Raw genomic sequence first — 12,505 nt, 5'->3', positions numbered from 1 at the left:
CTACATCAAAATTAAAAACTTCTGTGCGTCAAAGGACACAATCAGCAGAGTGAAAGGCAACCTATGGAATAGGAGAAAATATCTGCAAATCATGTGTCTGAGAAGGGATTAATGTCTAGAATATATAAAGAGCTCCTACAACTCAACAACGAAACAAACAACTCGATTAAAAAATGGGCAAAGACTAACTAGATATTTCTCCAAAGAAGATACACAGATAGGCAATAAGCACATGAAAAGATGTTCAACATCACTAATCATCAGGGAAATGCAGATCAAAACCACAATGAGATAGTACCTCACACTGTCAGAATGGCTGTTATCAAAAGGACAAAAAAATGAGTGTTGGTGAGGATGTGGAGAAAACAGAACCCTTGCGCACTGTTGATGGGATTGTAAATTGGTTCAACCATTATGGAAAATAGTATGGAGGTTCCTCAAAAAATTAAATGTAGAATTACCATCTGACCCAGAAATTCCACTTCTGGGAGTATACCCCAAGGAAGTGAAAGCAGATTCTTTAAGAGATACTTATACAGCCATGTTCATAGCAGCATTATTCACAATAGCCAAAAGGTGGAAGCAACCCAAGTGTCCACTGATGGGTGAATGGACAGGCAAAATGTGACATATCCATACAATGGAATATTATTTAGCCTTAAAAAGGAAGGAAATTCTGACACATGCTACAACATGGATGAACCTTGAGGGCATTACGCTACGTGAAAGAAGCCAGTTACAAAAAGACAAATGCTGTATGATTCCTAGAGGTTATCTATGAGGTTCCTAGAGGTAGTCAAATTCATAGAGACAGAAATAAAATGGGGGCTGCCCGTGGCTGGGGGCAGAGGGGAATGAGTTGAAAAAAATTAATTAGTTGCCAGTATCAAAGATTCTGAAGATTTAACAAGAGATTCTGGGTTTCTGGCTTCTCTGGAATGACCCTCAGCCTGCACTGCCACATTACAAGTCAGCTGAGCTGGGTGGCTGTCACCTCCTGTGGGTGGGGACAGTACCCCAGTTGGCCCCAGCACTCCTGGTCATCCATCCATCTACCTGCATGGCCATGGCAGTGCTTGGTGTCACCTCTGCCTAAGGGCTTATGGGTGAGGGGGCAAAAGGGGGCTGAGTCTGTCCGTGGTCATGAAGAGTCTCTGGGCAGATAATCGACCATCTGTGAGCCTGACCTATAGAGGGCAAATACCTTTTCCAGAGGTTTCCAACATCATTTAAAGCAGAAAGCCTCCCCTCAGACCAAGGACCTTAGCAGGTGCCCGCAACAAAGGGAGACCTAGTGAGGGGAACCTGCTTCCCCCTCCGTCACCCAATCAGGATTGGAGAGCACTGTTCTGGTTAAGGGGGTAACTGAGGCCCAGAGAGAAGATGAGATTTGGTCACGTTCTCACAGAATAGTTCATCTTTGTGGACGCTTCCACTTTTCCTTTTTTCATGCAGGAGGTGCTCATCAGACCAGAAGTAGATGCTGTTGACGCCCACGCCCACAGTATCCGAGGCCCTCCTCCAAGTTTACCTGTTGGTGCCCAGCATAAGAGCTTTCTCTGGTGCCTGGGAGATGGCTTAGGCTTTTCAGTACAGCCTGGAAGTCTGGGGGATGTAGCGTCCCTGGTGCAACTCTGCACCCATAGCATCCCTGGGGCAATTCTCTACCCGTGAGGGATGATAGCATTTTTTTTTTTTTTACCGTCTTTATTGGAGTATAATTGCTTTACAGTGTTGTGTTAGTTTCTGCTGTATAACAAAGTGAATCAGCTGTATGCATACATATATCCCCATATCCCCTCCCTCTTGCGTCTCCCTCCCACCCTCCTTATCCTGCCCTTCTAGGTGGTCGCAAAGCACCGAGCTGATCTCCCTGTGCTATGCAGCTGCTTCCCACTAGCTATCTATTTCATATTTGGTAGTGTGTATATGTCAATGCTACTCTCTCACTTCGTCCCAGCTTACCCTTCCCCCTCCCCATGTCCTCAAGTCCATTCTCTACGTCTGCCTCTTTATTCCTGTCCTGCCCTTAGGTTCATCAGAACCATTTTTTTTTTTTTTTTAGATTCCTTATATATGTGTTAGCATACAGTATTTGTTTTTCTCTTTCTGACTTACTTCACTCTGTATGACAGACTCTAGGTCCATCCACCTCACTACAAATAACTCAATTTTGTTTCTTTTTATGGCTGAGTAACATCCCATTGTATATATGTGCCACATCTTCTTTATCCATTCATCTGTCGATGGACACTTAGGTTGCTCCCATGTCCTGGCTATTGTAAATAGAGCTGCAATGAACATTGTGGTACATGACTCTTTCTGAATTATGGTTTTCTCTGGGTATATGCCCAGTAGTGGGATTGCTGGGTCATATGGTAATTCTATTTTTAGTATTTTAAGGAACCTCCATACTGTTCTCCATAGTGGCTGTATCAATTTACATTCCCACCCACAGTGCAGGAGGCTTCCCTTTGGGATGAGAGTATTCTGAAGCAGCTTGCACACAGTCCCTCCGAGGTCCCCGGTGTCACCGAACCCCGCTGCCCACGGCCCTTCCTGTGCTTTCAGGTCATTCACTCTCCCTCTCCCTCATTCTTGCTTCCCCTCCTTGTGGACCTCTGACATCCTAGTGTTTGCCTGAGGCTGGGCCTTGGGGGAACCAGGGAGGTTTCGGCCTTTCAGATTCCGGAGGCCCTCCGATTCCTTTGTTTTAAATGCATGTGGGTCTCTGCTTCCCTTGCCATCCAGGACATCACCAGCCTGCTGCACACCATCTACGAGGTGGTCGATTCCTCCGTCAACCACTCCCCGACGTCGAGCAAGACGCTGCGGGTGAAGCTCACCGTGGCCCCCGATGGGAGCCAGAGCAAGAAGAGCATCCTTCTCAATCACCCCGGTGAGGGCTGGAGGGCCGTGCTGGCCACGGGAGTCGGTCCACTCCCAGCTCTCAGGGAGGGTCAGAGCCCCACCTGGGAGGAGTGGGAGGGAGTCCTGGGGCCTCTCCTGCGAGCTGCTCTGTGGGCAGGTGGGATTTGAGCGGGTCTTTGAAGGTTGGATAGGGAAGGAATTCCAGATGGAAGGCCCTGCATAAGCAAAGCGCCGGAGGTGGGCCTGGGCGTGGCAAGCAGCCCCAGTAAGGGCTTCTGTGATGGGGAGGGTAGGTGGGCGGGGCCTCGAAGGCAGACTAAGGAGTCTGGGGAGGAGGTGAGTCTGGGGGAGGCATCAGGCAGCGCAGGTAGCTGCGAGACCCCTCTATTTAGTCCTGGCTGGGAGAAGCCTCCCCGCAGAGCCATTGCGAAGCTGCTGTGGGCCAGTTTCAAGGGCTGTGTGCTAGATAGCCTGGGCAGGGCCGGGAGGCCGACGGGGGCAGGAACAAGCTGCTCACTGGGCTCTTTCTCTGGTGGGACTCAGACCTGCAGAGCACCAGGCCCAGAGCGGAGACCAAGCCCGCCGAGGAGCTGCGAAGCTGGGAGAAGAAGCAGCGGGCCCTCCTCAGGTAGGGCGAGCGCGGGCAGAGCCGGCCCAGTGCCTCTGAGCACGGATTGAGCACCGGCTGTGGACCTGCCTCTAAGGGATTCCAGGCAGGAGGCTGCAGTCTACATTCTCCTCGCGGGGGGCAGGGCGTAGGGGGGTGGGCAGTGATTTCAGAGGGCAGGTTCACAAATCAAACTCAGTTGTCCAAAAGAGCTAAATGTAGGTCCACGTTGCTTCATCCAGAATGCTTTGGGGTAACTCAAATGCATTTGTTGAGTTTTAGAAAGGTGCTCCCAGTGTATTTCTATCTGGGATCTGCACAGCACCCCAGGATTTAGCACATAGATATTTCTGCAGGGACACATATAAATATTCATGCTAAGTGAGAGAAAGACCGTAGCTACCTTCACATCTGTTTAGAGCAAGCTTGGCTGCCAAATGGGTTGTGGAAAAATCTTTGCTTTCAGGTGTTTTGGACTTCAGAATTGTGGATAAGGGGTTGTAAGGTTGCAGTTATCTTTCACCTGTTGTTATTTAACTGCAAGGAAGGAAGTGAAGAGAGGGAGGGAAGGAAAGAGAGAGACTGGGTAAAGAAAAGGTCTGAGTAAACAGTAATATAAAGTAACAGTAATGTGGGACAGTATCTACTGTGAACACGGAGAGGTAATGGCTGGGACTTGAGAAGCGCTAGCATAGGGGAAAGAGAGAAGGTGGTCCAAGCAGGGACACAGCATGGTGTGGGGAGAGGGCTAGGAATTGGGGGTGCCCAGGCTGGCTACAGATGTAGGGGGGCTGCCCTGGGGGAGCAGGCAAGCTAGTGTGGGCAGATCACAGAGGCCCTTGAAGGGGAGGGGCAGGGAGCCCAGAATCCCGCAGTGGGAGAAAGGTCACCTCCCTCCCCCACCCGCCCCTCCTCGCACCTTACACCACCGTGGGAAGGCCCATTCTGAGCTTTGGGCAGGTTGTGGAGTCTTCCAGCCTCAACTCCAATGGCCTGGGGGCTTCTGTTCTCCCCACCCCGTGGGGAGCCAGGTAGACGTTAGGAAACACATGGTTTGAAGCCTGGCTCTGGAGCATCCTGAAGTTTTGACCAGTTACCTTCTCCTTTGCTTTGGGCCTGTTCAAAGCTTAGTCCCTATCCAGTCCTCCCGGAAGGCCCAGGGAGGCCAGGCAGGGGAGGAAAAGGAGGGACAGAGTGCTGACGTGGTCACTCCTTCCCTCCCTCCCTCCCCTGCTCCCAAGACCCAGACAGAAATTAACAGAGGGTCCAGAAGGGTTTGTCCTGGTGGCTTCCCAGGAGCTCGTGGGACCGCTCCCACCGCGAGGCCAGGGCCCACCCTCTCGCTTGCCTTCCCTGATAGGTTCCAGGGTGACAGCCGTCTGGAGCAATCCGGCTGCTACCACCATTGCGTGGATGAGAACATTGAGAGGAGAAACCACTACTTAGATCTCGCTGGGATAGAAAACTACACGTCCCAGTTTGGGCCTGGTAAGGGAGCTCCTTCACCGGTGAGGGCGGCCAGGGCAGGGCGTGGCTGGGCGGGCAGGGGCGCTGGTGGGCGAGTGGGTGTTCGCTGGCCCCCTTGGGCAGGGGGAAGGCCTAGCTTTTACTGGACAGAGTATAGAGTCTTCTTGGAGGAGATGGCATTCAAAACGTTTAAAACATTAAAGTAAAACGTGCACAAAGTCGAACAAAATCAAATAGTATCCGAGGGCTTATAATTCAATGAAAACAACAGTTCGGTGCTGCACCCCGACCCACCCCTCTCTTCCAGTGAGGACCCTGGGCTTCGTTAAGCAAAACAGTGCTCTGTCTTCATCAGCCCTTGACATCTCAGCTCTTGCTAATAAGATAGATGAAGACACAGTCCACTTAATTTCACTCCCCACAACGTCCTTCTCCCCTTCCCCCTGTGTTTAATTCCTCTCTGAGTTACCTCTATACGTTAAGGAACATGCTTGTAGATTTCCTTTGTGCTCCAGTGACCTTAGACAGTTTTAACAATGTCCCTGTCTCCTCTCTTTCCAAGCTCTCAGAAGGAGAATTAATTATCTTTAAAGACCTAACACAGAAACAGTTTTTCCCACTTAGCAGATGGCAAAGTTCCATTCCAGAAAAGTTTCCTCCAAGGCAGAGGGAGGAGAGCAGTCAGTGGGCGGGGAGTCGGGGCGTCGGGGTTAGCTGTGATAAGGACCAGCTGCCTCTATCAGCCTGGGAGAACTGGGGGCGGAGTGGTTTCCAGGGCACCGTGTGACACCAGCACACAGTAGGTGCTCATTAAACATTTGTTGAATTGGTTCCTAGGCTCCCCGTCAGTGGCCCAGAAGTCAGAACTGCCACCCCGCACCTCCAACCCCGCTCGATCTCGCTCCCACGAGCCAGAAGCCATCCACGTCCCACACCGAAAGCCCCCAGGCGTGGACCCCGGCTCCTTCCACTTTCTTGACGCCCCATTCGCCAAGGTCTCGGAGGTCCAGCAGCGGCTCCGGGGTGGTACCCAGGACGGGAGCAAGCACTTTGTGAGGTCCCCCAAGGCCCAGGGCAAGAGCGTGGGTGTGGGCCATGTGGCCAGAGGGGCAAGAAGCAAACCCCCCATGGGACCTGCTGTCCCTGCGGTGTCCCCATCCGCCCACCTGGCCGCCAGCCCGGCCCTCCTCCCCACTCTGGCACCCCTCGGGCACAAGAAGCACAAGCACCGCGCCAAGGAGAGCCATCAGGGGTGCCGGGGCCTGCAGGCGCCCCTAGCCGTGGGCGGCACCGTCGTGGGGCGGGACCACGTCAGGGAGCTGCCCGCGGTGGTGGTGTATGAGAGCCAGGCCGGCCAGGCGGTCCAGAGACACGAGCATCACCACCACCACGAACACCACCACCATTACCACCACTTCTACCAGACCTAGAGCCCCGCCCCCACCCTTGCCCCACCATATGAAGGACCCCCCGCCCCCTGCCCCCAAGGCATTATTATTCTATTAATTATTGTTATTATGATGATTATTGTTTATTAATAATTATTGTTACTCCACTAATATTCAGCTAGCCTCCATGTAGAAGATATATGGAAACACAGAACTAAACTTTTATTTATATGTCGTGGGGACTGCATAACTTACCCAAGAAATGACTCTGGGTTTGGAAGTGGCCTGTAGTGGCAGAGGCTCCCTGGGGCTCCGGAGCTGCGGTGTCCACGCAGGCCATTCCACACCCTTCCCAGCCCCGGGCAAGCCCTCGGCCAGAACTCTGCCCCATCCCAGTCTCTTCCAGGAGAACACCCTTCCCTGGCCCGGCTTCCAGAGACCCTTGAAATCTCCGAGAAGATAAACAGCTGCTACCTCTTAGTATGATTCTGATTTTATTTTGCCCTTAACGGATTGTAATGTGCTACAAGGGATTTCGGCGGACTGCGCGACCTTCCCAGCTGTTGTGTTTTTATGTCCCAACCTAGAAAGCTTAGCTGTCCTTTCTGGAGTTATCTTTCACACCTTTCCAGTGGGATCGCGCCCCTGCCCCAAACCAGTCCCATCTTTTCTGTCATGCGCAACATGAAAATACATGTCTCTTTTTTCTCTCCTCCTCCTCTCTTCTTTAGAAAGATACACACCCATATTTAAAGACTGCCCCTGAAACCAGCCTTCTCATTTTGGAAACCTCCGGAGAGGGAACCAACCACATAAACAAGTGTGGTTTTCCAAGATCAGGCAATTGTGTGTTGTTGGTTGTGACCGAAGATGTGGAAACCTGGCGTCCTACCATTGGCAAATATATACGTACCTACGTGGTTCTCTAACAGAGCTTTCTGTATCTGTAGATAGATGCCATCTGTCCATTTCTATGTATCTTTCTATAAATATACACTCTCAGGTACCTTTTCTGGTGTGCAGAAGTCCGTGCTTTGCTTCTCAAGACACATCCAGGGCCCAGACATGACCCTGTGTGCCTCCTGTTGGGGCGCTGTTCATTAGATGCCAATGGCCACTTGCCTTTCATCAGGGATCCTTTCTCGAGGTTTGGGACCTGGCAGATTTTGGAGAGGACTGTTGGAGTACAGAAGCGTGGAGGGAAATGGAGACAGTGGCCAGAGTTGGGACCCTGGAGCAATGTCCTCTGTAGAGCAGAATTTTGTTTGATTGAGACCCGGGGAGGCCAGGGAAAGGACACCTGTCAACTAGTCAGGGACCCCGTGAAAAACTGATGACACACACACTCTAATTGGGTAATGGGGTGAGCTTAATAAAGGGAATATTTACATAGTGTGGGCAAAGTCTCCTAAAAGAGTAAAAAGATCCTGCGCTGGCACTGTGGGTGCCACTCCTACCCCTGGAGTGGAGGGCATGGGAGAGAGTCATCCTCAGCAGACACAGAGGGGTGGGGGCACCTGAAGGAGCCGTGACCTTCGCTGGAAGGATGCAGCCAGCCTGTGGGGACCCTACAGGGAAACGACTTCCTGACCTCACTCTCCTGCCCGCCTGTATCCTGCTGAGGCACCGTTGGCTGAAGCCACCAGGAGCCAGAGAGCGAGGGAGCTATTGATGGGGGTCACACAGGCATTCTGCCGGGGAAGAGGAGAGTGGAGGGTGAATCTGGAGGGACACAGGAAGAAAAAGTGGGTCCAGCTGCCTGCCTGTCTGCTACTTGCTCTCCCAGCTGGCACCCCCTTTTCCAGAGCCTCTGGTGTTGGTTTACCGTGGTTGGTAAGGAGTTATTTTTTGAAGATAGCGTGCTGAGTTGTTGTCACTGTATTAATTTTATTAGTTACTGGTGTGCCTGGGACTGGATTAGTACAGTTAATCCTTATGACAACCCTGAGGCAGCCAGTGGAAGCTCAGGGAGCACAACAGGCTCAGGGAGGTTGAGTAACTCTCTTGAGACCACACAGCAGGTGGCAGAAGTGGGATTCTAGTCTATCCCAGGATCCCTTAACCAGTGGATTTGGGCCTCCCTTGGTTAGGGCTATGGGCTTCTGTCTGTCAGGAACCAACTCAAACGGAGAGGAAAGTAACCAACCCAGGGAAGGCAGGGAGGGAGCTGGCTCTGAGATGACAGGATGTGAACGAAGCTGAGACTCGCTGGTTCTTACGGCTCCCTTTCTGGATTTCTACTTCTCCACCGACATGCTTTGTCGTGGTGTGGGGACTGCTGGTGCTTTGGGCCGCACAACCCGATGGAAAAGGATTTTCCACTAGGGCAAGCCCAGGGAAGGATTCTAATTGGCTGGGCTTGGATCCAGTACCCATCCCTGGACCAATCACTGTGGCTCCCCTGGAGTCACACGCCCAGCCTGTGGAGAGGGGGAGGGGCCTGTGCCAGAAGAAGGAAGAGGAGGGGTGCTGAGCAGACCAGAGCAGATGGCGCCCCAGGCCCAGAATTGCTGCAACCATGGAGACGAGCCAGGCATTGGGTCCACGCAGGGAGCCTCTCTGTGGCCTGGTGGGCTGAGAGCGTTTCCTCAGCCTCTGAGAAGAGGTCCCTGCCATCTCTCCCAGCCCCACACCTGTCAGGGTTCTGTTATTTCTTGGTACCTGGAATTTACCTAACTTTAAAAAGTAGTAATGTGCACATGTAGAATATTCAAATAGTACACAAAGGTGTACAGGAAGAAGTACACATCCCTCTGACTTCCCTGACCTCAGCTTCCCGGGGCCTTTTGGATGTGGCGTGGTGGTGTGAGCACAGATGTTGGTGCCCAGCCGCCTAGTTCAAATCCTGACTCCTTCCCTTAGTAGCTCTGTGTACTTCTCAAGCCTCAGCTTCCCCTTTATAAGGGGGATCAGAAGAGACCTACCCCACAGGGTTGTTGTGAGAATTCAGTGAGTTAAAACGGTGCCTGGCCCACAGGAGCACTATGAAAGTGTCACTGCCATTTTTGTTATAAGAATAAATACATTTAAATGAGATATCTCCCCATTTAAATTCTGTTGATTTTTTTAAAAGACTTTATTTTTTTTCAGAGCAGGCTTAGATTTGCAGCAGAATTGAGAGGAAGGTGCTGAGATTTCCCATATACCCTCTGACCTCTGCATGCATTGCCTACCCCATTGTCAACATCACTTAACAGATAGTACAGTTTTTACCAAGGAAGGACCTATATCAACACATCATAATCACCCAAAGTCCACAGTTTACCTCGGGGCTCACACTTGCTGTCGTACATTCAATGGGTTTGGACAAATGTATAATGATGTGTATCCATAACTATAATATCGTACAGAGTATTGTCACTGCCCTAAAAACGCTCCATGCTCTGCTTATTCACCTCTCCCCCACCCCCAATTTTATTTCCAAAAATATTTCAAAGTTTGAAACAGAAAACCGTGTAACCGTGAAACTCACCACCCAGGTTTTACAAATGCTGACATTTTGCAGTACTTCTTTCAGATCTATTTTTAAGAAAGAAAACATTGCAGTTACTGCTTAATCCTCTTCCCACCACACCCTTTTATTTTTACCCAAGGAGTAGCATAGTATTCATACTTAGGCCCTTTTTCTCTGTGACCTAATGTATTTGAAGAGCTCCCCGCGTCCATCACAGAGCTCTGCCCCCTCCTCTCTAACAACTGCTCAACCCTCTCTTGGTCCAAGGCGCTGTCGCGGGCTTGCCCATCCCCTCCTGCAGGCAGGTGGGTCTCATCCTAGGCCGTGGTACATCCTTGTGCCTGGCTTGTCTCAGTGCCCACAAGCCAGAGCAGTGGCAACGGACTGCCCATGCGGAACAGCTGAGTTCAAGACCATGCATGATTTCAATGTTGATCGGTTGTAAATGAGCTCTATAAGAAGTTGTACCAAGTCATTGGAAGTTGAAGGAAGAAGAGAGAGAAAAGGAAGAGAAGGAAGGAGAGAGGGGGGAAAGAGGGAAGGAGGGAGGGAGGGAAGGAAGGGAGGGCGGGAGAGAGGAAGGAAGGATGGAACGAACGAACGGTCAACCATGCTTCTCGGTGAGGTTTTGAGCACATTTTCCTGCAGGCTGGTGGGGGTGAGTTTTGTCTTGTGTGCAAATCTGACACCCACTGCGCAGGACCCGCTCCCGCTTCCCCAGGACCTGAGCTCTGAGCACCGGGGCTCCCTCACTTGCGGCTCTGCCGGCCTCACGCACACTTGCACAAAGCACTGGCTGGTCGCTAGGATGCCCAGTTCTGCTGATCTGTCACTGGCACTGTGGACGTCTGGTTAAGGCAGCCAGCTGGGCCGAGGCTCTCATCACCCAGGGTGCGCTGGGGATCGGGGAGCCCCGGGGGGCTGTGCACTTCACACCCAGCCATGCCAATTACACTTTTTGGCAAGGGAAGCAGCCAGGAGCAGTTTCTTTTACTCTCCCCCACCCAGCCCCACTTTATTCTCAGTGTTTAGATGTCAAATCATTACTGAGCCAGAAGGAAGGCAACCTTGCAGGTGACAGGAGGAGGGGAGGACTGCCTGCCCTAATAACCCGGCTTCTGTGAGACCTGTCAGCGCTCCTGGGAATGAAAGGGGGCCCCGGAGCTGTGCTCAGTGCCAGCGGGCTGTGGCATCCCACCCCTACCGTCCTCGCCTCCTCGCTGAAGGTAGGGCTTCACCAGCACGTACAGGAGACTGCAGGCCCCAGAGACCCCAAGGCGGCCTCGCCCCTGGTCCAGCCAGCCCCAGAATCCGCCCTCCCAGCCCCTGCCTTTGCTCCCCAAGGCCCGTGGGTGTAGCCCCAGCCTCACCCCTGCTCCCTACGTGTGCATATGGCTGTGTTTTGCAGAACCGATACAGGCGGTTCAGCCAAATGCCTTACAGCCCCTAAAAGCTGTGCATTGACTCCTAAATGCTGTGCAAGGGCACCCTTCTCCGATCATTAAGGCTTCATCACTTCCTACAGTCATGCCTCTTATTTGGGGGCTCTGATCTGGCTCTTGATCTTGTCACTTTCTCCCACACCAGCAGACCTCTGAACCTGCCCCCTCTTCTCGGGGGCTCACACCCTTGAATAATTTTACTGGTTAATGCATGTCCCTGCCAAGGGCTTTCTGCACCCAGCATCTTCCTTTAGCATGAGAAGGGGGGATGGGAGTGAGGTCCATCTCCTAGCAGCAGAAGGTGACCTCAGAAGGGGAGGAAGTAGCAGAGGCTGGCCTAGACTCCCTGTCTCCCACCGAGCACCGCCCACCCCCGCAAGGGGTTTCCTCTCCCCTCCGCGTTCCCTCCATAAAGTAGAACTGTGGTGCATCCAGTCCGTGAGCCTGACAGAGACAAGAGGATCTCCACGTCGACCGAGACCCTCCAGACTTGACTTTGGCATAGGACAGCCTGTGGGTGGGAGCTGGGGGCGGGCAGGATGGAATGCGCACAACCAGTAATTCTCGTCCTACGAGTGCTTCAGAATCACCTGGGGAGATTTTTAAAATACCGGTGCCCGGGTCCCACCTCTGATGGTGCTGATTCCCTGGCCTGGGCACCAAGATGTTCCAAGCTCCTGTGTGGCCAGGCTAAGAACCCAGATGACCTCAGAGGGCTCCTGTGAGGGCAATGCCTAACTTCAGGGCACGTAAGAATCTCCCAGGGAGCATGTTAAATGCAGAGACTCAGGCCCACCCCCAGAGACTGAGATTGCATGGGCCTGGGGGTGGGAGCAGGGATCAGTGCTTTGAACATGCTGTCACCCCAGGAAATGATGCTGCAGCTGGGCCCATAGAGCACAGTGTGAGAAACCCAGGGCCTCGTCACAAGCAGGGTGGGACCCCGGTGGCCCGGCCTTAGGGAGTATGTGCACTGAGGTATAAGCGAGACAGAGGGAGCTCCCCAAGCCCCTGTCCCAACCCCCGGAAACCTCCAAAAAGCCTCACGATGTTGGGACAAGTGGCCATGACCACGCCAGAGGACAGGGCAGAGACTTCAGTAACAGCCCTCCGGGGGTGAGCGCAGGTCTTTTCCTAGCTGCCCTGCCTCCTGGGCCCTCAATAATCTACCACCCTCCCCTCATAAAGCTACAGGCGCCAAAGAGACGGATCTAGCGGGACTCAAGGCCTGTGCTCCAACGAGGGCGGGTCCACAGTGAGCCCTGGTGTGGGGATC

At 52.6% G+C, this 12,505-nt stretch overlaps 1 protein-coding gene across 3 annotated transcripts in view; it reads left to right on the top strand.

Moving 5' to 3' along the window:
• The window catches only part of NKD1 (NKD inhibitor of WNT signaling pathway 1), an 86,519-nt gene extending 78,982 nt beyond the window's left edge, over positions 1–7,537 (top strand). For 2 of the 3 annotated variants that reach the window (XM_057534403.1, XM_057534402.1), the window contains 4 exons: positions 2,752–2,899; positions 3,415–3,499; positions 4,839–4,966; positions 5,783–7,537. In XM_057534403.1, the coding sequence (XP_057390386.1) occupies positions 2,752–2,899; positions 3,415–3,499; positions 4,839–4,966; positions 5,783–6,375 (954 nt within the window). In that variant the 3' untranslated portion in view covers positions 6,376–7,537. The remainder of the gene's footprint in view (positions 1–2,751; positions 2,900–3,414; positions 3,500–4,838; positions 4,967–5,782) is intronic. The other variant, XR_009006105.1, reaches the window with a different exon arrangement.
• The last annotated feature ends 4,968 nt before the right edge of the window (positions 7,538–12,505 follow it).

This window comes from Balaenoptera acutorostrata, chromosome 19 (genome assembly GCF_949987535.1).
Source record: "Balaenoptera acutorostrata chromosome 19, mBalAcu1.1, whole genome shotgun sequence".
Taxonomy (NCBI): domain Eukaryota; kingdom Metazoa; phylum Chordata; class Mammalia; order Artiodactyla; family Balaenopteridae; genus Balaenoptera; species Balaenoptera acutorostrata.
The sequence above is the reverse complement of the archived record's forward strand: the minus strand, read 5'-3'. Positions and strand labels throughout refer to the sequence as shown.